General features: G+C 50.7%; 10 protein-coding genes across 10 annotated transcripts; 6 read left to right on the forward strand and 4 right to left on the reverse strand.

The window, feature by feature from the left end:
• Positions 1-740: 740 nt before the first annotated feature.
• M438DRAFT_173949 (uncharacterized protein) lies at positions 741-2322 on the forward strand. Its single transcript, XM_029899151.1, has 2 exons — positions 741-885; positions 1208-2322. The coding sequence occupies exon 2, from the start codon at positions 1210-1212 to the stop codon at positions 2281-2283; it is 1074 nt and encodes a 357-aa protein (XP_029762484.1). The 5' UTR covers positions 741-885; positions 1208-1209; the 3' UTR covers positions 2284-2322.
• A 248-nt stretch (positions 2323-2570) lies between these two features.
• On the reverse strand, positions 2571-3723 carry M438DRAFT_343774 (uncharacterized protein). Its single transcript, XM_029905060.1, has 3 exons — positions 3534-3723; positions 2906-3470; positions 2571-2856 (listed from the first exon to the last, which is right to left on the reverse strand). Exons 1-3 carry the CDS (start codon positions 3674-3676, stop codon positions 2599-2601), a joined length of 966 nt encoding a protein of 321 aa, XP_029762485.1. The 5' UTR covers positions 3677-3723; the 3' UTR covers positions 2571-2598.
• Positions 3724-4326: 603 nt separating this feature from the next.
• Positions 4327-8513, forward strand: M438DRAFT_353443 (TIP120-domain-containing protein; the record flags this gene model as incomplete). Its single annotated transcript, XM_029906872.1, has 2 exons — positions 4327-7590; positions 7791-8513. The coding sequence occupies 2 exons, from the start codon at positions 4327-4329 to the stop codon at positions 8511-8513; spliced, it is 3987 nt and encodes a 1328-aa protein (XP_029762486.1).
• Positions 8514-8924: 411 nt separating this feature from the next.
• On the reverse strand, positions 8925-11200 carry M438DRAFT_403938 (uncharacterized protein; the record flags this gene model as incomplete). The annotated part of the gene is made up of 1 exon (XM_029909689.1): positions 8925-11200. Exon 1 carries the CDS (start codon positions 10968-10970, stop codon positions 8925-8927), a length of 2046 nt encoding a protein of 681 aa, XP_029762487.1. The 5' UTR covers positions 10971-11200.
• Positions 11201-11556: 356 nt separating this feature from the next.
• On the forward strand, positions 11557-13338 carry M438DRAFT_314680 (alpha/beta-hydrolase). Its single transcript, XM_029902618.1, has 5 exons — positions 11557-11807; positions 11867-12291; positions 12351-12359; positions 12418-12725; positions 12825-13338. Exons 1-5 carry the CDS (start codon positions 11590-11592, stop codon positions 13053-13055), a joined length of 1191 nt encoding a protein of 396 aa, XP_029762488.1. The 5' UTR covers positions 11557-11589; the 3' UTR covers positions 13056-13338.
• Positions 13212-15021, reverse strand: M438DRAFT_314683 (uncharacterized protein). The gene is made up of 3 exons (XM_029902619.1): positions 14800-15021; positions 14555-14743; positions 13212-14344 (listed from the first exon to the last, which is right to left on the reverse strand). The coding sequence occupies exons 1-3, from the start codon at positions 14998-15000 to the stop codon at positions 13406-13408; spliced, it is 1329 nt and encodes a 442-aa protein (XP_029762489.1). The 5' UTR covers positions 15001-15021; the 3' UTR covers positions 13212-13405.
• Positions 15022-15366: 345 nt separating this feature from the next.
• Positions 15367-16522, forward strand: M438DRAFT_343780 (uncharacterized protein). The gene is made up of 3 exons (XM_029905061.1): positions 15367-15787; positions 15837-16199; positions 16251-16522. Exons 1-2 carry the CDS (start codon positions 15526-15528, stop codon positions 16106-16108), a joined length of 534 nt encoding a protein of 177 aa, XP_029762490.1. The 5' UTR covers positions 15367-15525; the 3' UTR covers positions 16109-16199; positions 16251-16522.
• M438DRAFT_372928 (HAD-superfamily phosphatase) lies at positions 16116-16902 on the reverse strand (the record flags this gene model as incomplete). The annotated part of the gene is made up of 4 exons (XM_029908388.1): positions 16116-16199; positions 16251-16430; positions 16478-16627; positions 16681-16902. The coding sequence occupies 4 exons, from the start codon at positions 16900-16902 to the stop codon at positions 16116-16118; spliced, it is 636 nt and encodes a 211-aa protein (XP_029762491.1).
• A 140-nt stretch (positions 16903-17042) lies between these two features.
• M438DRAFT_343783 (Sm-like ribonucleo protein) lies at positions 17043-17994 on the forward strand. The gene is made up of 4 exons (XM_029905062.1): positions 17043-17209; positions 17272-17332; positions 17408-17537; positions 17591-17994. Exons 1-4 carry the CDS (start codon positions 17153-17155, stop codon positions 17700-17702), a joined length of 360 nt encoding a protein of 119 aa, XP_029762492.1. The 5' UTR covers positions 17043-17152; the 3' UTR covers positions 17703-17994.
• A 37-nt stretch (positions 17995-18031) lies between these two features.
• On the forward strand, positions 18032-19144 carry M438DRAFT_395586 (uncharacterized protein). Its single transcript, XM_029909223.1, has 3 exons — positions 18032-18138; positions 18201-18914; positions 18964-19144. Exons 1-3 carry the CDS (start codon positions 18045-18047, stop codon positions 19044-19046), a joined length of 891 nt encoding a protein of 296 aa, XP_029762493.1. The 5' UTR covers positions 18032-18044; the 3' UTR covers positions 19047-19144.
• The last annotated feature ends 261 nt before the right edge of the window (positions 19145-19405 follow it).

Consider the following 19405-nt stretch of genomic DNA (forward strand, 5'->3'; position numbering starts at 1 on the left):
GGGCGAGTTGTAGGTCGGCGAAGTGAGAGGGCCCGTTATGACGCTTGCGAACTTGAGACTCAGAGCTCGCTCGGACCAAGCTGTGAATCTCGGAGGAACTCCACACCAAACGCCAGCTTTCACTTTGACCACCATCACTTAATCATCTACGCCACCCAAGAGAATTCCATGGAAGCTGATGGACTCATCAATACTTACTCCTATCTACGCCAATACGCCCATGTTGTACAGAGCACATCTACTGCTGCCTACAGTAGATACGCCCTTTTGAGACTATTCGTCCAGAACACGCCCGCCACCTGTGATGAGCGTGTTCGTGAGCCTACTTCAAGAATGTAGTGAGACACTGCTGTCGGTTCCGCCTCACTCAGATCAGAGATTGAATTATCTGATGTCCTACATCTCACATGTACGTTCTCGGATGCAATTCGATGTTGCTGTTCTCCATGAGACCCGGGTGAGGAGCAGTCTAATGCTTGCTACGTCTTGGCCATTTTCGAGCTATTCGCGATCCTATCCAGTCTCCAAATTCGTTCTGCCTGCAATCTGCATCTCTAGATGTAACAAGGTCGGGTCGAATGAGGAACATTGACCTTCGTTGCACCGTTTAAAAACAGCGTCGAACATGAAAGACTCTGCACATGTCTTTCCACACCCTTAGAGCAATCGAAAAATTCGCTTTCATGAAAAGAACGTCGATATCTACTGCGTCTCAACACGGTATGAAACTTGATTGTACCCTCGAATGAAGGTAAGTTCAATGTTTGCAGCACATCGACGACAACATCGAACGACGCAATACCGTTCACTCGACCTTGTCACAATGTGCATTCACACATACTTATAGCAATCACGTAAGGATCTTCCTACAAGAACAGCGATCCAGTAGGTCTTCTTTTCCTATTACATCGACGACTCTGCACTCTGCACTCTACACCGTACACCACATTTCGTCACAAAGTATGTCTTGTCCCCTTTGCCTCCGTGTCAGTTGCTCTCCAGCAAGCCTCTTTGCTCTTGCATGCGGGCTGATATCGCAAGATGTCGTTAAAGTTAGTATGAATGTTTTCAAGGAGAGCACAAAGGGGTAGTTGCTCCTAGTGGACAGAGTCGATGATATCTACTACTCTGTAGACGTTCTCTCTTGATTTCCATCACATGTTCCTGCACCAGTTCTGAGAAGTTAGCTAATCGACGACAATCACAGTCATGGCCGACCCTGCTCCTCCCATATCTACAATCAGACAGAGAAGCAAATCGTTGGGTGCGTTCGAAGTTAAGATGGGTCCGAAGAATCATTCGACGGCTCTTATATTCGCACGAGAATGCACGCCTCCGGTGGACAACTCACTGGGCACTTCGAGATGTGCGTGTGGGCGACTGCTCCCTGCTTTTGCTTCTGAGCTACAGCAAAGCCTCAATTTTGAGACGCCGGCGGCCGATGTGAGATCCTTTGAGCATGGAGAAGCTCAGGTCAGCGCCGGTGCAGAAGAGCAAGATGAAGACAACACTCAGAGCGGCATGATCATGCAAAAACAGAGTTCTTCAACAGAGGAAGAAGACGTCGAAAACGACGGTCTCAATGCGAAAGACGTTCAAGCTTGGATCAACGAAACCGGAAACGATACAGAAGAGTCAGATACCCCTTCATTCCACACCTGCCACGAAGAGATAGAAGACGATACCACCACCGCCCTACCAACAATCTCACCCTCACACCCACCTCTCCCATCTCCAAACAGATTGACATCAACCTACCTCCCCTTCCACTCCCACCTCGCCCTATCAAACCACCTCTCCCCCTCGAAAATATTCCACCATCTCACCGCCGCAACACCATTTTTCCTCCACGGAACCCTTCAACTACCATCAACACTTTCCCACATCTTGGGTATCCGCCTCCCTTCCATCCTCAGACGTCTGACTCCTGCTGTCTTGCTGGATCATACCACAACTGTGGATACGCAAAGTTTGCTGCCTTCTTTGGTAGAGGTGGGGATGATGTCGGCGTATCAGGAGGTTCAAGGCTTGTTGTTTTTTCCTTCGTTTTCGAGCAACACTGCTGTGCCCATTTCGATTGCGACTTTGATCAATGATTTTTATAAAGTTCATGAGAAATGCGAGATGAAGAAAGCGCATTTGGAAATCGAAGACAGCAGAGGGAGACGCCAACGAATTTCTGCTTGGGCTTGGATTTCCAACGAGACTGGAGTGGAGGAACGATGGACATTGGAAGAATTCATCGCTGGGGACATCACAGGATTTGGAGCAATGGAGTGGTAACATCTTTGGGTTCTTTTCTTGCAATGTTTTGGAGATGGAAATTGTGAGCCGGGTTGCCCGCTCGACATTGGATATTTTGCACTTTTTTTCTTTTTTCTTCCAAGCTTCAATATCATATTTCAAGCCAGCCATATTGGATACCTTACGGCTACACTTCATCTTTCAAGGCGAGGCAGACTCATGCCCATCGGCGGTAATGTTACATTTTTCGATATGTACAAACATACGCAAACGTGGTGTATTCGTTACCTTCGTGGTATGAAAAAGATTAGGAGAGAAAAAGGAAAACAGTTCTAAAAGCTATAATGGTGCTTTTTACTCGTCCTTGGATTCTCTAGGAGTGTTCTCCTTGCCCTCGCCCTTCTCCTGCTTCTTCTGGGCCTCGGGTGTGGGACGGTTGACTGAAATTGTTCCGGAAGATTTGGCAGTGTCGGGAGAGCCCTCACCCTTCTTGGACATCTCAGGGTCCTTGGTGATGTCGGTCGAATGTCTTGTGTTAGTGGTTGAGAGACCAGCCTGCTTCTTCTGAATATCACCCTGGTCGTCGGGAGTCTCGGTCTTTGAGGTGGCAGCCTGGGAAATTGTTAAAACTTGGCACACATATCACATCATATCAACATACGCTGGTGGAGCCGTCAGATCTATGGGTAGGGCCCTCGCCGAGGTTCTTGCCGTAGCCGGAGTCGATGCGCTTCTTAAAGGCACCCTTGCCGTCAGGCTCACGCTTGCGCTCGTCGGGCATCTTGTTGTCAGAGTCACCCTCGCTGGTGGGGCCCTTGAAGCTGACACCCTCAACATCGCCCTTGTTCTCGGGCATGTTGGCACCGTCGGTGGTGCGCTTGGACTTGGACTCTCCCTCGGCGGGCTCCTTGCCAGACTGGGGCTGCTCCTGAGTAGCCTCACCCTTGCCGTCCTTCAAGGCACCACCCTTGGACTCCTCCTTGGGCTCATCCTTGGACTCGTCATCCTTGGACTCATCATCCTTGGACTCCTCCTTGGACTCTTCTTGGGGTTGCTCCTCAGACTTGTCCTCGGACTTCTCCTCCTCCTCTTCGGGCTGCTCAATCTCGGGGTGCTCCTCGACCTGCTTGGCGTGGGCATCACCAGGACCGTGGGCATCACCGTTGGATGAGTCGGGCCAGAGGTACCAAGCGCCGGGGATAGTGATACCGGCAGAGCCGAGAATCCTGTGTTCAAAACAAGTCAATGGCGGTCCAATGGGTTGATGTTGGTCTGGTGGAGAGGTTTACCATGGCACATCACTGCTGGGAGCCGAGTGACCGTGGCCGCTGGCGTAACCTCTGCGAGCAACAGTACGGGTAGCAGGGCGGACCGAAGAGCGGAGAAGACGGGCAGCTGAGAAGCCGCGCATAGCGGAGCGAGGGAGGACCATTGTGTTTATGAATGGGTGTGTTGAGGGGAGAGGTATGTGGTAATTGACCAATTGACAATGCGTGACGCGCTCGAGAAGAGGCCGGTCGAAGCGTCGTTAGAAAGTGCTCGGGTCGGATGATTGCCAAGAATTGCAGCTTCCTTCTTCGAGCTTCCGTCATAACTTCGTCCTTTCGAGCTCCGTCATAGTATAGCCGAGCCCACGATAGATCAGTCGTTCTTCATGAGACTGGAGGTTGAGAACATGGCTGTCAAAATACACTAATTTTTGCAAAAGAATGAGCCTTCACTGAGAGTCTGAAAACATCATGATCTCACCGGACAATTCTTGATTCTGAATAAGTTTGTGCATTTCTACAGCTAGATTGTAGGAAGCTGTGACTGCAAGAGTCCGTGCACCTCAGGCACCGAACAGCGCCAACACGAGACAAACACGCAGTTGTCAGTCAGTCGGTCGCTGTGAAGTGAAGAAAAAGACATTTGCTCCTTCCAAATCCATCAAACCATCTTTCCTCCTGCGAATCGCAATACCACCTCGCCCATTCTCACCTCCCCGCAGTGCACCGTGTATGAGCGAGCTTTAATTCTTCCCCCACCACTCAGCTCTCGTTCTGCAAACCACACCCAACTATTGATTGATTCATCGATATAATGGCTACCCAAACACCAGCCATACCCGTCAACCCGTCGGCGCATCATGTCGCCGCTCTACTGCCAAAGCTACAGGACGTCGACCCTGACATTCGATACATGTCCTTGAACGACCTGAACCAGATGCTAACGATTGGCCACCCCACCTTCATCTCACACGACTACAGCTGTTGCGCACGCGTGGTCGAAGGCCTTCTACACACCCTAAACGATCAAAATGGCGACGTACAAAACATGGCTATCAAATGCCTTGGTCCATTCGTCAACAAGGCTCCGGAAAGCATCCTTTGCCCCACCTTCGACAAGGTGTCGAACCTCCGTACCGACAACGCTGTCGATAGCTCAGTACCTGCTCTAGCCGTCAGAGCCATGGTTGTTGCACTTCCTCGTCCCGCTCCCGCTATTCCTCGCACGGCAAAGGTCCAAGAAGCATACTCAGCAGTCAGTCGCGCGCTGATTCCGCGTCTCGTGGGTTACACTGTCATCTCCACTGGCAAGAGCTTGCCAGCACCCCCCAAGGGCATGATTCAGGTTGAGATGGAAAATGGTATTGACAGCAACGCTTTGGACGTCCTGGTTGAGGTAGGTCGATGCTTTGGCCCCATGCTACAAGATGTCGAGGTGGAGGCGCTCCAAAAGATCACAACCGAGGTGCTCGAAAACCCTCGATGCAGTACTGTCATGAAGAAGAAGGCTGTTACTGCGCTATCTGTCTTGTCGCCCTACTTTTCCGACCCTCTGCTTGCTTCAGTCGTATCTCATGCGATCGAGAGCCTCCGCCAATCACACCTCACACCTGCACAACGCCGTCTATACCTGACCATCTTCGCTTCGATGGCAAAGTCTATCCCTCGCAAATTTGGCCCTTACCTCAGAACCCTGGCGCCCTTCATTCTTTCTCCATTGAGCGAAGAAGAACTCGACCAACAGAATGAGGAAGCCGCGGAATCAGATGAAGGTCGTGATCCTCAGGTGGAAGAGGTGCGCGAGGCTGCTCTTCTGGCTCTAGACTCGTGCCTTGCATCATGTAGTCAAGATATGACACCGTACGTCGGTGATGTGATCGACTCATGCCTCCGCTTTGCAAAGTACGACCCCAATTACGCTGCCGATGAGGATGACGACATGGAAGGGGCTGAAAGCGATCAAGATGATGATTTCGACCTTGACGAGGACTTTGAAGAGGAGACTGGGTTCGACGATGAGGACGACGTCAGCTGGAAGGTGCGTCGTGGTGCTGCTAAACTGATTCACACCCTCATAGCCACAAGAGGAAGCGGCGACCTGCTCGAAACTGGTATCCTATACGAGAAGATCGCTCCTGCCTTGCTCTCCCGATTCCAAGAACGTGAAGAGAGCGTTCGTTTGGAAGTTCTTTCTACCCTTGCCTTCCTCATCAGGAAGACAGGTGAGGCCACCTCGACTCCCAGCCTTCGCCGATTGTCTTCAGCGACTGGTGCTCCTGTTAGCCGCAAGCGCCGCCGCGATAGCAGCTTCTCTAGCGAGCGTCCGTCACTCTCTATGTCCAACGGCTATGCCTCGCCCTCGACACCTCCTCCGCAAGGCGGTCCTCAGGTCAGCCTGTCCGCCCTGAATCCTCAGATTGTGCAAGGATCTGCCAAGTTGCTCAAATCAAGCACTGTTCCTACCAAACATGCTGTCATCTGCCTTTTGACCGATATGGTCACTGCTCAGCGCGGCGGTTTGTCGCAACGTATTGACCAGGTAATCGACCCTGTTCTCGACGCTATGAAGGCTACAGGCAGCACTTCAGGTGGTTCCTCTGTGACCAACAATGCTGTCCGCATTGAGTCGCTTCGTCTGCTTCGTGCCGTCGCAGACATGCATTCGTCAAAGGTCATTGACCCATACCTCAGTAAAATCATGCCAGCCTTGACTGCTGTATCCAAGGAGAAGTTCAGCAAGGTTTCCTCCGAAGCCTTTGACACTATTCAAGTCTACATCAAGGCTCTTACTCCTCCTCGTTCCGCCGGTTCCAAGCAGCAGAACGCTACCTACCTGCAACAAATCTATGACACAGTCATCCAGCGTATCTCTGCTTCTGACACTGATACCGAGGTTCGTCAGAAGGCCGTGCAGTCTCTAGGTCTGTTGATTGGCCGTACATCTGGTCCTCAGGGATCGGCACTTCTCAGTCAGCAGAGCAGACTATCCGGTCTTCAGCTCATCAACGACAGACTCCGCAACGAGCTTACTCGTCTAGCTTCGGTCAGAGCTATTGAGACTATTGCTGTATTGGCACAGAGCTCCAAGGAGTTCACTCCTGAGTGGGTTCGTGAAGTTTCACTTGAGTTGGGCGCTCAGTTACGCAAATCCAGCAGAATCTTGCGCGGAGCCAGTCTGACCGCTCTCAAGAGGGTCGCTGCCAACCCTGCGTGCCGCGAAAACATGGATGACGAGACTGTGCAAAAGATTGTTCAACTTCTTCTGCCTCTGATCCTTGTTGATGTTGATCTCCACCTGATTGGCCCTGCTCTCGTAATTATCGGTTCGTTCGCCAATGAGAGACCTCAACTCGTCTTGGACGCCGATGTCATTCGTGCCTACTGCTTCGTGGCTAAGATGGACCTTACTGGCGCTTCGCTCGACGCTCTGCTTGCCTCTCTTGAAATCATCGGTCAAAAGGGAGCTGGAAAGAGCCTGATGAAAGCACTGCTCAGCGACGTGGGTATTAACGGTAACCCGGAGCTAGTTGGTCAAGTCATCGGTATCTTGCTTGTGGCTGGCGGTGCATCCGTCGGCGTGAGCCTTGCCGACTTCGAAGCCGAGCTGAAGACTACTGCAGATGAGAAGCGCAGATGTCTGGCTCTTTACATCCTTGGAGAAGCTGGCTTGCGCATGGGTTCGAAGTTCCCGTACGGACCTAGTATGTTCAGCTCGTTCTTCTCAACCAACTCTGAGAAGGTCAACCTTGCTGCTGCGGTTGCTCTTGGGCGTGCTGCTGCTGGTAACGTTTCAAGCTACCTGCCTCAGATTCAGACAAGTATGGGTCAGGGCAAGCAGTATCTGCTTCTTCACACGATCAAGGAGCTCCTGCAACACACTGCTGCCGAGACCGAGGTCATCAAGTACTCGAAGCAGCTCTGGGACAACATTATCACAGCGTCACAAGTTGAGGATAACAGGGTTGTCGGAGCTGAGTGTATTGGAAGATTGGCCACCATTGATCCTGCTGCATACTTGCCTCAATTGCAGGCGTATTTGAGCGACCCTAAGCCTACCGTTCGCGGCATGGTCATCTCGGTAAGTCATCCCTACTCCCTGAACCAGTCTCATTTTCGACCTTTCGAAACGCAAGAAGATTTGTGGAGCTGTATGTGTCCACTGGAAGGCCTCTATGTTGACGCTCTCACTGGACTCGTTCACTTTCTGCAAAGGGTTTCTGCATTGCAGCAGTCAAGGATTGAGCCAATTCAAACATCATGCTAACTCATATCTCACAGGCTCTTCGCTACACCTTCTCCGACACCGACCCATCTTACGATGTCTACCTGCAACCCAGCATTGTGCCCATGCTCACTACCATGCTCAACGAGGAGGACCTTAACAACCGTCGCCTCGCATTGACCACCTTCAATTCTGCTGCGCACAACAAGCCCGACCTGATCCTGCCTCATCTCGACACCCTGCTGCCACTTGCTTTGAAGGAGACTATCATCAACACGGATCTTATTCGTGAAGTGTCCATGGGTCCCTTCAAGCACAAGGTCGACGATGGTCTCGAATTACGCAAGTCTGCTTACGAGACTTTGTACGCTTTGATGGAGACTGCTTTCGCGCGCATCCCCATCTCTGCCTTCTACGACCGTGTACAAGCCGGTGTCGCTGATGAGCACGAAATCAAGATCCTATGCTGTTTGATGCTGACGAAGCTCGCCGTTCTTGCACCTGAGGAGACCGTCCGCCGACTCGAGTCCTTGGCAACCGCATTCAGAGCGGTCCTTGCCTTCAAGCCCAAGGATACTGCCGTCAAGCAGGAGCTTGAGAAGCTTGGTGAACACAACAAGGCTGTTGCCAAGGTCAGTGTGGTTATCAACAAGACTTTCCCTGCCGAGACGACTGCAGAGCACGCGCGCGTGTGGAACGACTACTGGGAGTGGGCCAAGAAGGAGATGGCCACTATTGTGAAGAGCGCAGAGGAGGAGCTCAAGGAGAAGGACCACTAGGTGCCGGTCAAAATTCCCAAAAAGCGGCTTGTCTCAGAGAAAAGGGGTGGCACTGGCCGGCGCTCGCCGACATTCGATGGCGACCTTACAGCTTTTCGCATCACGCTCAGACATGCTCGCGGTGAGCCAGCGCGAAAAAAGAGTAAGACTGGCTGAGCGCGGTGAGCGCTGCTACTAGCTTAATTAACGTTAACAATGAATATCATGTACCTCATCAAGCTTTCACTGGACATGACTGGTATTTGAAGAACTCCATGCGTTTCTAGTCAATTCAAGGGATTGCATGGGAGACTGAGAGCACAGTTTCTTCCCTGTTCAAGCTGACTGCTCATTTGACAGCGTGACTATTTCTTTCTTACGGGCAAGTCTATGAATGCTCTCTTGCCTCTTCTTCATCTTCAACACACCTCATCAAATCCTCACACCCACAATCTCCTCCCAATCAGGCGTAACGACAAACTTACCCCTGACCTGACCCAATCCCATAACCTCACCACCAAATTTACCCTCGTCGTGCTCCTCTTCCTTACCCTTGCCTTTACCATCCACATCAGGTTTATCATTGAATTTCGCAACAACTGCATCTTGAAGGAACTGCACATCCGTACCCATTCCCACTTGCAGAGAAGTACCTCCCCAGTCCAGTGTAGTGCGGCCGGAAGCGTGAACACGAAGTTTACCGACAAGACCTGTTGGGAAAGGTGTATGGAGCTGACCCGCGGATTCCGGGATCGCCGTTGCAGGTTTTTGTTTCGAGGAAGTGGCGTCCACGTCTATGGCTGTCGCTTGTGTGGATACAGGAGTTTTCTTCGATAGTGTTGGAGAAACTGGTTCAGGTTTTACAGTCTCTGGCGTTAGAGCAGGGAGGATAGGTGGGAATTGGAAGAGGTAGACGCGATCGGTGCGGCGGTCCGGTGGTGGTTGGGTTGATGTTTGAGGGGCTGTGGGCAGGGATGAAGAAGCTTCGGCGCCTTCTGTTAAATCTGCTTCTTCTGCCATTTTCACATCGCCTTCGACGTCTGTTTGGGCAGGTGGTACCACGGCGGGAGTGGAAGAAGGGAGGGTAATTTCACCCAATTCCTGGCGTAAGATTTCCAGATCCAAGTGGTGGCGTTCCCACTCGCGTCTTTCTTCTTGTGTTTGAAGGGCTGGTGCTTCAGTGGGTAGACCATGTTTTCTGGCCGCGGCTTTTCCTTTACTCTTACGTCTTGTCTCTGGAGAAGCCGATTCTTTGATGACAGTGCCGTCTTCCGTGGTGATGGGAGCGGCTGTTATGGAAGAGTCGTCTGTAGGTTCGGGCTTAATTTCTAGGTCGTCGTCGGAGCTGTCTTCCCAGGCTCCCTTCCATTTGCGTTCTGTGCGAACGACTTGGACTTCCTTTGCGCGTTGTTTGCCGCGGGTGACTTCTGGTGATGCTGGACGGTCTGTCATTGTGATATCGCCTTCTGCTTGGGCCTCAACAATAGAGGCTTTTCGTTCGATGGCTGCTTTTGATTTTGTTGCGTCTGAGGCCACAGGCTTCTCTCGTTCGCGATGTTCAACGCGGTTGACACGGATGGGTGCCATGTTGGCGTTTGTGGCTGATGTATCCTCATCATCGTCGTCGGCAAGGTTGATAAAGTCGATGTCTTTGCGAGGTCCTTCGTCTGCTTCATCCAGGTCCGAGGAAATGTAGCCGCCGTCCTCAACAGTGACACCGCCGTATGATGGACCTCCCTCACTCTTGATGCGAGGACCACCTCCACTGCCGCCGCCGCCACCACCTCCGCCACTTCCTCCTCCGTAACCACCACCACCACCTCCTCCACCGCCGCCTCCAAATCCTCGTCTTGCTCCTCCGCGGTATCCAGCATCAGCAGCAACTTGGCCGGCAGAGAAAGGACCACTGGCAACAACGTCTCTGATAGTCCTCTCGCTATCACCCATGAAACCACCTCTTGCTTTACCACCACCTCTGCCTCTTCCACGATCACCTCTTCCTCGCCCAGCTCTCTTGGCTTCCCTGAGTGCAGCTCTTGCTTCCTCTGCTTTTTTGGCATTCACTTCTTTGGCAATGGCTTCTCTGTCTTCTTTGCTTCTTCTGACGGCTTTTGGTGCAGGGACGACTGGTTTCTTTCCGCGGGATGCTGAGGGTGCGGGTGAAGCTGAGGCGCCTCCACGGCGGACTGAAGCGACACGTTTGATTGGTGCTGCTGTAGGAGCTGCTGGTGCAGGTGCTGGGGTCGAGGAAGAGGCAGAGGCTTCGGGTGCCATATTTGCGACAGGAGCTGCTGTCATTTGAGCGATTGGTGCTGGTGTTGATGATTCCGGAACTGGTGCTGCGTCGGTTGACGATTGTTCCGTTGGCGTAGAGTCGGCTGTTGTTGCAGCTGCTGCACCTCCTTGTCCTCCCCTACCACCTCTTCCTCCTCTTGAGCCCGTTCCTCGAGCTCTGGCCGTTCCACCTCTGGGTGCCATCTTGTCGTCTTTGTACTCTCACTTGTGGGTGGAGTGGTGGTGTGTGCTGTCACTTGATAAGTTCCAGGTATTGCAGAGCTATTTGATTGAACAAGTAGCGACAGGAAGCTTGTTGTAATGCGTAATGTCGTATGCGCCTGAAGCAACAAAAACAGCTTCGTCGATAAATTTATCGAAGGGAAACCGCGGACTTTGCGGGGAAAGAGAGAAGAAACATGCCAAGACCTCACACCTTCCCACATAGCAGTCACCCTGTCACACCACATTCACTACGGAAGCTTGCTCATCCGATCTCTTTCGGATCTTTCAATACTCGACTGCCGTATAGTACTTCATCTATTCACACATGGTATCCTGCTGCAAATCATTGAATCAGACCATGATAACCAGCCACTTTTTGGCGGGACGACATATCCCGAGGATAAGCTTCCTCAAGCGGGGAGCAACTACATCATCGGTATGAATTACAAATGCACAGTGATCATCGATGAAAGAACAAGTAAACATTACATATATACCCCGTGCCTAGTCCCAAAGATGCAGGTCTTTTCCATTTTCCTTCCATTGTTCTTCATACATTCTATCGAGATCACACATCCAAGAAACACATTATTCCATCATGGCTGATTATTCTACCATCCCACCCACTGCAAAGGTTCAGCCTAAACCTTACAAGGTTGAGATTGATGCAAATGATATTTCCTCCATGAAGCATTTGCTCGCTCATTCAAAGATTGGTCTTGCTACCTATGAGAATCAACAAACAGACCGTCGGTTTGGCATGAACCGTGACTGGCTCATCAATGCTAAGAAGCATTGGGAGACCGAATACGATTGGTACAGACTCTCCCATCAACAACCAAAATTCCATTTGCTGATAAGACCTTTCAACACAGGAGAAGATGCGAGAAAAACATCAACTCGTTCCCCAACTTCACGATCCCCGTGACCGACGACAAGGGCTCGGATTTCACAATCCACTTCCTCGCTCTCTTCTCGAAGAAATCCGATGCGATTCCTCTCATCTTCCTCCACGGCTGGCCAGGAAGCATCCTCGAATTCTTGGGCATGCTCACAGTGATCAAGAAGCAGTACCCCAACCCTGAAGACCTACCTTATCACATTATCGTCCCTTCATTGCCTGGATATGCGTTCTCCTCTTCTCCACCGATTGATCGCGATTTCAAGGCTGATGACATGGCGCCTGTTATGAATGCTCTGATGATTGCACTGGGCTTTGGAAGTGGATATATCGCTCAAGGAGGTGATCTCGGAAGTTTCATTGCCAGACAGTTGGGTGTGGAAAATGAAGAATGTAAAGGTATGTTTGCAATCCTCACATCTCACATCAAAAGACAATCGCTAACTTTGAGATCCTAGCGTTCCACTGTAAGATCATCCATACCCCACGCAGGTCTGACAGACCACTGACTTTGCATCCTCCCAGTAAACCTCTACCAACTCCCCGCCCCCTCCAACGCCTCCTCCCTCCCAATCTCCCAAACCGAAAAAAACGGTCTCGACCGCGCAAAAGCATTCACAGAAACCGGCTCCGCCTACGCCCGCGAACACGGCACCCGCACCGCAACAATCGGTCTCGTATTATCTTCTTCCCCTCTAGCCCTGTTAACTTGGATCGGCGAGAAATTCCTGGAATGGACGGATGCGGATCCAACACTGGACGAGATATTGGATTCGGTATCCTTGTATTGGTTGACTGATACTTATGCCAGATGTATTTATCCGTACAGGACTGTGAGTTATTTCTCGCTTGCTCGCTTTTGCCCCTTCTTTCTGGTTTTACTGGCTTGTTGCCTGCTTAGAGGCGGAAATGCTGATTTTGGTGTTATACAGATGTTTGGTGGTGGAGCGGCGAAACCGAGATTTGCCCATCCTTCTTCCAAACCGCAAGGATATAGTTATTTCCCAAAGGAAATCTCGCCCACGCCTGTTTCTTGGGTCAAGGAGACTGGAAACTTTGTGCATACGGCTAGTCATGAGGAAGGTGGACATTTCGCTGCCATGGAGAAGCCTGAGGTGCTCTGGGGTGATGTGGAGGGATTTGTCAAGGCGGCTTGGAAGTGAGTTTTTGATCTCTCTCTTTGACAGTGGAAAGGGGACGAGAATGCGTGTTTCTGTTGGCGATGTTCTCATATGATTAGAATGTGATGGCTAATTCGAGCTATGGTTCGTGATAGCCCGTCTTCTTCTTCCAGAGCGAGACAATCGAGCAAGATCTAAATAGTGTATGTTGTGTTTGATTGTGGTGTGTAGCAATAAATACAGCAATGCTCTCTCTAGCGATGTGTTCCGTGTGAAGCTATCTCTTCTCGCTCATACAGGGGCTCATTCTTTCACAAGCCATAGCAAATGCAATTCCGTTTCGTCCATGATGACAGGACTCATGTTTCGCCGTCTATCTCTCAGACCTTCAACTAAAAGCCAATTCTGCGCTTCTTACGGTGGTTTGCTTCGGGAGCAGCTTCCTGTGTAGCAGTGGGTGTCGATGTCTCAGTGAGGTTAGACGAACGTCTACGCTTAGCTTTGTTCGCCTTCTTCTCAGAATCGCTCAGTTGTCCCGGCGGCTTGCCCTCGTTGAGATTGCTCATCAAGAGCTCCACATCGGCTTTGCTGTAGTCTCCGGCATCGAGCAGTTCCTCTGAATCAAACTTTACGTTCATCTTCTTAGCAGTCTCCGTCTTCTGCTTCTTCGCCTTGCCCTTGCTCGTTCCACCAGGTACGTCATCGACATTTTGACGCTTGCCCTTGCTGTCGCTCTTAGCTGTGTCAACGCGGATCTTCTTCTTGGGTGGTAAGGCAGCAGATTGCTCGGGAGTAGCCTTGGGGTCTGGAGAGAAGATTTCTGAGGCCAGAGAGTCCCGCTTGCGTTTCTTCGATTCCTTCTTGCGAGCACGCTTGAGTTCCTTGGCTGCAAGACGGGCATCGACCTCTGAAGTGATGTCTTCGACAGAGTTACGTCGGTTGGCTGTTGCTGGGACAGGAGTCTCTGGAGGAGCGGCTGCGGTGGAAGCTGGATTTTTGGTACGCTGCTCTGCCTTCTCGGTTGAACCTGGAGTATTCGACGATGGCGAGCCTGATTCGGGAGAAACTCTTGATGAGGGAGTCTTGTTTGCCTTCGATGGCTTAGGAGGCTTGCCGAGCTTCTTTCCTTTACCCTTCATAGTCGTCTCGTCAATTGAGTCAGATAAAGGTGCTTCCGTGACTGGGGCTGAAGTATTAGAGGCGTGCTTGGTCTTGGCCTTCTTGCGTGGAGTTGGTTCTTCTGGGTCTCTGGCATTCGGCTTCTTTGTTGATTGAACTTCTGGTGCTGCGTCATTCTCACTTGGAGGTGTTGGCGACTTTTCTTTCTTGACCTGTCGACTCGTTAGTCGTCGTGAGGAAGTATGTGAGGTCAAGCTCTTTGGGAGGCGGGTGTAAGAAGCGAGGCTATGAGGACGATCATTTCAAGCTAGCGATTCGAGACACCGAGGTCCATGAACACTGTTTGCTTCTTCATCCTCAGAGCAGCATGCAAGAGAGCAGAGATAATAACAGTACATACTGGAAAAGAATTGATGACTTACGTTGATGTTCCTCAGCTGATCAACACCAGCAGCAGCATCCTTGATCTGTCCAACAAGCAACGAGTACTTATTAGAAGCCTTGACACCGCCATCATCGAGACTCTCATCGGCCTCAGCACTCAATGTCTCGGCAATGGCTTCAACAATAGAAGCGTGAGTCTGCAAACTCTTTGCGCATGATTTGAGAATCTGTGAGATGCGTATCAGTAAAGCGCTCGTACAGTCTACAGAGAAGAGTAGCTCACGTCTTGAAGCAAAGATTGGAAGTCCTTGGGGTTTTCCTTGACCAACAAGCCTTCCGCTTTGTCACGCGCAGATTGTACTTCACCGTGTTGGGTTTGGAGTTCATCGTATCCAGTGCGCAGGGCCTCAAAGAGAAAGAAGCGAGAGACTCCTTGTGCGGTACGCAGAGGTACATCCATCGTTGGCTTCTCTTCCGCAGCCATCGTGTTGTGAAGGTGTGATATCTGTGATGTTTACTCGAGTAGATGGAAATGTTTCGGAAGGAAAGTTGCAGAGGGAAAGAGAAGCCGGAGATGGAATTGTGGGGGCGGGCCGGGCCGCACTCTGCATGCGGCTACGACCGACAGGGTAGCTGCTGTATGATCGCCGTTTCCTTCGATGCTCACGAGCTTGTCGCGTTGCGTGTGCAATCACGTTGAGAGGTTAAAAGGGGCCGCGGTATTCTCTGATGACATCAGTCTTGTGCTACAGACTTCATGAGCAAAATCAGGAATAGAAAGTGATGGTCAGAGAAGATCCGCTAGACAACGGCAGTGCTGCGGTAGCATTCACTGTAAGCCGCAAGCTCCAACGCATGAGTGGTGGGACGAACTGGTGCAGAAGTAGGTCATGCGGTATGACTTCACTTCACACGAGCTCCACCTCTTATTATAAACATCTTACTGCCTCGCTGCTACCTCTACTTAACATCAACATCATTACTATCCATCTCACATTAAGCCATTGCAATGCATTACTATCTGACAACCACTATCCTCTCACTGCTGTGCGCAGGCGCTCAAGCATACGATTACCTCACAGCTACCGCTCTGGTCACAAATGCTGCAAATCAATCCGCGTTGGAGTGTTGGCGACTCTCGACACCACTTGTGGACTCATCCGAGCCTGGAATTGCTGGTAGCTTGAGATTCAACTTCAACGCCAGTAGCGCTTCATACACCATCATCCCTCCCAGATTCAATGGTGGCAGACATAACGATCCCACTCCTCAGGTTTGTGACTTGTCGGCATTGATCGCGTGCCCTGCTAACTGTCTGACAGCTCGTGGTGTATACATCCGGCCTGGCGCACATCTCGCTGCCATCTTCGAAGGACGAGGCATGGTTCATTGGCGGAAACCAGGGAATCTTGATCGCGACTGATATGACCGGAGGTGGCCACATCACAGAGTACCCTTCCGAGCAGTACACATCTGTGATCACAGTCCCATTCCCTGATGGATTGGTTCCTGCTCATGAGAAGGTATCATCGGGAGCTTGTCACTTCAGCAGTATCGGAGGAAGATCGCTTGAAGATCGATTGTGGCATTGAAGAGCCTCTACTCGAAGTGGCTTTGGGGAAATGGCGGAGAATAACCCCTACGAGTGAGGAAGCCTGCAAGACTTCTTTCTAGCTTGACGAACTGTATGATATTTAGCGAAGTCTATCACGAAACGTCATGAAATTAACTTACGAGTCCTTTCTCTTCCACAACACCGTCTTTGATCCAGAAGCCGTATGAACCCATCATGTTTGCCATCATGACATCTGTGAATAGTCGATCTCCTACGATTGCGACTTGAGAAGCATGAGTGACTCCCGTATCCGGGGCATTACGAAGATAAGATAACACATCCGGGTGGCATCCAGGTTTCTGAGTAATGTCAGGAAAGGCATGTTTAACGGGATCATCCTGCATACCTTTGTGTTATGCCGGAGGACCTTGACGCCGGTGTTCTTCTCAAGGAGATCTGCTTCTGCTCCTGTTGGATCTGAGAGAGTTCCAGCAGAATTCGAGACAATCAACAACCGCGATCCAGGGTATGCTTTACGGAGTTCTTCAAATCGTTCCTTGAACAATGTTAGACATTGCTGAATCCAAGGATTCGGAAGATTGAGCTCACAGTGTACGACTTGTAGACCTCGTTCTCTTTGGGAACAGCAAAGCAATTATCCTTGTCTAAGACAACAGCTCTGATATCTACCTTCTTCTCACCATCGGCTTGGTTGAATGCTCGAGAAAGAGGGATTGGAAGGTGATTGAAAGTTGAGACGGTATGGTGTGGCAAGCATAGAGATGGATCCCTGAAAAGCCTGAAGAAGCTCAAAGTGCCTGACACGTTCATTCTGATGATCGTAATCGGAAGAGATATAGGTATAAAAGGTCAAGGTCGCCTCAAGTTTCCTGCCAAGAAAAGCACAACGCCAAGGCTGCCTGTCCGCCAGAAGCTCTGGAGATTCGCGCGCATGGCCGTCTTTCGCAAGTGACGACTTGCTCTTGATCTATTATCCCTTGACATACTGTTCCAGCGCATTCATCTCACCACTCTCTCGCCCTTCTAGACGACTTTCGCATCCCGCGACTCCAACTTCAAAATGCCCAACATGACTTCGACGATCGGAATCCCGATCAAACTACTCAACGAGGCAACCGTACGCGCATATTCATCCTCTGTCGCATTGAAAAGAGCTTGTGCTGATACGCATACCTACAGGGCCACATTGTTACCGTCGAAATCACATCTGGAAATGTCTACCGTGGAAAGCTGCTTGAAGGTGCGTTGCGTCAATACCCCCAAGCCTGAAAGGGCATTGAAGAGGAAGGACAAGGAGCTGACAGATTGTTCACAGCCGAGGACAACATGAACTGCCAACTTAGAGACATCACCGTCACCGCAAGAGATGGTCGCGTATCACATTTGGATCAGGTCTACATTAGAGGATCGCACGTCCGATACTTTATCGTTCCGGACATGTTGAGGTGAGGATGATCGAATGAATCCAGCAGGAGAAATGCTGACAAAAATACCACAGGAACGCACCCATGTTCAGAGCAAGAAACGCCCGTGGAAGAGGTGTCGGTTTGGCCAGAGGTCGTGCTACTGTCAACAGAGCCAGAGGCCAAAGAGGTGGACCCCGTGGTTAAATGGAAGCAACAAGCATTACGTCTTGATTACGAATACAGGAAAAGGAGGATGGCAAAAGTGACATGTCAGCAGAACATTCGCGCCCAACACATACCGTGGACAATGGGGTCGGCTAGGAGTCGCGCGGCGGAAGGCCACAAGGCGCGGCGCAAAAGACGTCAGAGCAGGACAACCCTCATACATGGCCTTGCAGTCACTTTGCGACAGACATACATACAAGGGCAAAGGACGACGACTCTACCTTAGGTATTAGTCATGTGGTTGGCGAATGAACAAATAATTCCAAGCTCCTCCATCTTCCATCTTGACTTCCTCATCATCTTGCAACCTTCGTGACAAGCATGCACCTACCAGAAACAATCATGGAAATCAAACACCCTCGCCGAATCCTCGTAATAGGCAAACCAGACAGTGACATCTCTCGCGTCGTCAAAGGTGGGACCTGCTTCTCCGCGCATCCGCATCGTCGTCACAGCATGGGCTCACCATCGCAACAGAAATCACCGGCTCAGCACCCACACCCGATGCCTCCACCGGCTCCCTCGCGGGCATGACACACGAATGGAACGTCAAAACCGCATATTACACGGCCGCAATCCCCATCTGGATCGACGAGATCAACGACACCACAGCCTGGAAATCAGAATTCCTAAACCCCGAAGCCAAAGAAGTCGTTCAAGCAGTGGGGGCTTGGATATACTGTTTCAACAGCAGCGATGTCAAGAAAGAGTCAGCAGATGATGATGCAGAAGTCACGATACCAGAGCATGTGGAAGCTACTATGAAGGCGGTTGCTGAGGTTGTGGAAAAAGCTTGTGGGATGATGTGGGATGGGACGAGACTTGCTGTTGACCTTACACCTGCGAATAAGGGTAGGTCTACAATCAATGCGGAAGAGATATGTTTGGATCTTGGATTCGAGTATATCCATATCGATGCAACGGGGAAGAATGAATATGGAGAGAACCTGGGATTGGAGAGGGCGAAAGAAGCATTGGAAGCAAATGAGTGGTCTGCTTCATCGGCTGACGATGACGATGATGAGGATAATGTCGGAGGTATGGATGATGAGCAAGCACAGATGAATGCTGAGCTCTGGGGTCTGAAGGCTTCTTTGCTTGATCCAGATAATGAAGGTGATGAGGCAGAGGGAAGTGCTCTTGAGATTGAGGGCATGGAGCAGATGATGAGTCAATTGATGGCTATCAAAGGCAAGTCTAGGAGTTCTGGACATGATGAACATTGCTAACTGGATGATAGAAACGACCGCTGGTATGCCAGAGAATGAGCGCAAGAAGTATGCTGCTCGAGCTGTTGATGATCTTATGAAGAACTTTGACTAGGCTAGTTACTCATGTCGACAAACAGTTCCACGATATACTTCACCGAATACAAATGAAGATGATAACATGAGCGATATGTGCTGCCTTTACTTGGCTAGCACGACAAAGTGATTCCTAACATACAATGACAATGATGGTGGTTTCAGGAATAAGGCGTCCCCTTGTCAGAGTCGTCGAAGCGGTCTAGTGATAGCATAGTCTACCGCGTTCCCGCCTGCCATGTGCTACATTGAACAACTTTCCATACAGTCTCTCTTACCTTCTGTATGATCCTGGTCGAGAGTCAATCAGTTCGTGGATGACACTGCACAGGATCACATGCATTTCACGGAGTTTAGGTGTGCAATGGCCGACCCCGC

This window comes from Aureobasidium pullulans (assembly GCF_000721785.1).
Source record: "Aureobasidium pullulans EXF-150 unplaced genomic scaffold scaffold_5, whole genome shotgun sequence".
Classification (NCBI taxonomy): domain Eukaryota; kingdom Fungi; phylum Ascomycota; class Dothideomycetes; order Dothideales; family Saccotheciaceae; genus Aureobasidium; species Aureobasidium pullulans.

What these genes read in the sequence shown, in the direction of transcription:
- M438DRAFT_395586 (XM_029909223.1), top strand. Translation starts at nt 18,045, where the DNA reads ATGCACCTACCAGAAACAATCATGGAAATCAAACACCCTCGCCGAATC. An exon ending in CATCTCTCGCGTCGTCAAAG is followed by an intron (nt 18,139 to 18,200) that starts GTGGGACCTGCT and finishes CCATCGCAACAG; the next exon opens with AAATCACCGGCTCAGCACCC. An exon ending in TCAATTGATGGCTATCAAAG is followed by an intron (nt 18,915 to 18,963) that starts GCAAGTCTAGGA and finishes ACTGGATGATAG; the next exon opens with AAACGACCGCTGGTATGCCA.
- M438DRAFT_173949 (XM_029899151.1), top strand. Translation starts at nt 1,210, where the DNA reads ATGGCCGACCCTGCTCCTCCCATATCTACAATCAGACAGAGAAGCAAA.
- M438DRAFT_314680 (XM_029902618.1), top strand. Translation starts at nt 11,590, where the DNA reads ATGGCTGATTATTCTACCATCCCACCCACTGCAAAGGTTCAGCCTAAA. An exon ending in TGGGAGACCGAATACGATTG is followed by an intron (nt 11,808 to 11,866) that starts GTACAGACTCTC and finishes CTTTCAACACAG; the next exon opens with GAGAAGATGCGAGAAAAACA. An exon ending in GTATTTATCCGTACAGGACT is followed by an intron (nt 12,726 to 12,824) that starts GTGAGTTATTTC and finishes GGTGTTATACAG; the next exon opens with ATGTTTGGTGGTGGAGCGGC.
- M438DRAFT_343774 (XM_029905060.1), bottom strand. Translation starts at nt 3,676, where the DNA reads ATGGTCCTCCCTCGCTCCGCTATGCGCGGCTTCTCAGCTGCCCGTCTT. An exon ending in CCCAGCAGTGATGTGCCATG is followed by an intron (nt 3,471 to 3,533) that starts GTAAACCTCTCC and finishes TTTTGAACACAG; the next exon opens with GATTCTCGGCTCTGCCGGTA. An exon ending in GATCTGACGGCTCCACCAGC is followed by an intron (nt 2,857 to 2,905) that starts GTATGTTGATAT and finishes ACAATTTCCCAG; the next exon opens with GCTGCCACCTCAAAGACCGA.
- M438DRAFT_343780 (XM_029905061.1), top strand. Translation starts at nt 15,526, where the DNA reads ATGCATTACTATCTGACAACCACTATCCTCTCACTGCTGTGCGCAGGC. An exon ending in ACATAACGATCCCACTCCTC is followed by an intron (nt 15,788 to 15,836) that starts AGGTTTGTGACT and finishes TAACTGTCTGAC; the next exon opens with AGCTCGTGGTGTATACATCC.
- M438DRAFT_314683 (XM_029902619.1), bottom strand. Translation starts at nt 15,000, where the DNA reads ATGGCTGCGGAAGAGAAGCCAACGATGGATGTACCTCTGCGTACCGCA. An exon ending in TCCAATCTTTGCTTCAAGAC is followed by an intron (nt 14,744 to 14,799) that starts GTGAGCTACTCT and finishes CGCATCTCACAG; the next exon opens with ATTCTCAAATCATGCGCAAA. An exon ending in ATCAGCTGAGGAACATCAAC is followed by an intron (nt 14,345 to 14,554) that starts GTAAGTCATCAA and finishes ACGAGTCGACAG; the next exon opens with GTCAAGAAAGAAAAGTCGCC.
- M438DRAFT_343783 (XM_029905062.1), top strand. Translation starts at nt 17,153, where the DNA reads ATGCCCAACATGACTTCGACGATCGGAATCCCGATCAAACTACTCAAC. An exon ending in AACTACTCAACGAGGCAACC is followed by an intron (nt 17,210 to 17,271) that starts GTACGCGCATAT and finishes GCATACCTACAG; the next exon opens with GGCCACATTGTTACCGTCGA. An exon ending in ATCGTTCCGGACATGTTGAG is followed by an intron (nt 17,538 to 17,590) that starts GTGAGGATGATC and finishes AAAATACCACAG; the next exon opens with GAACGCACCCATGTTCAGAG.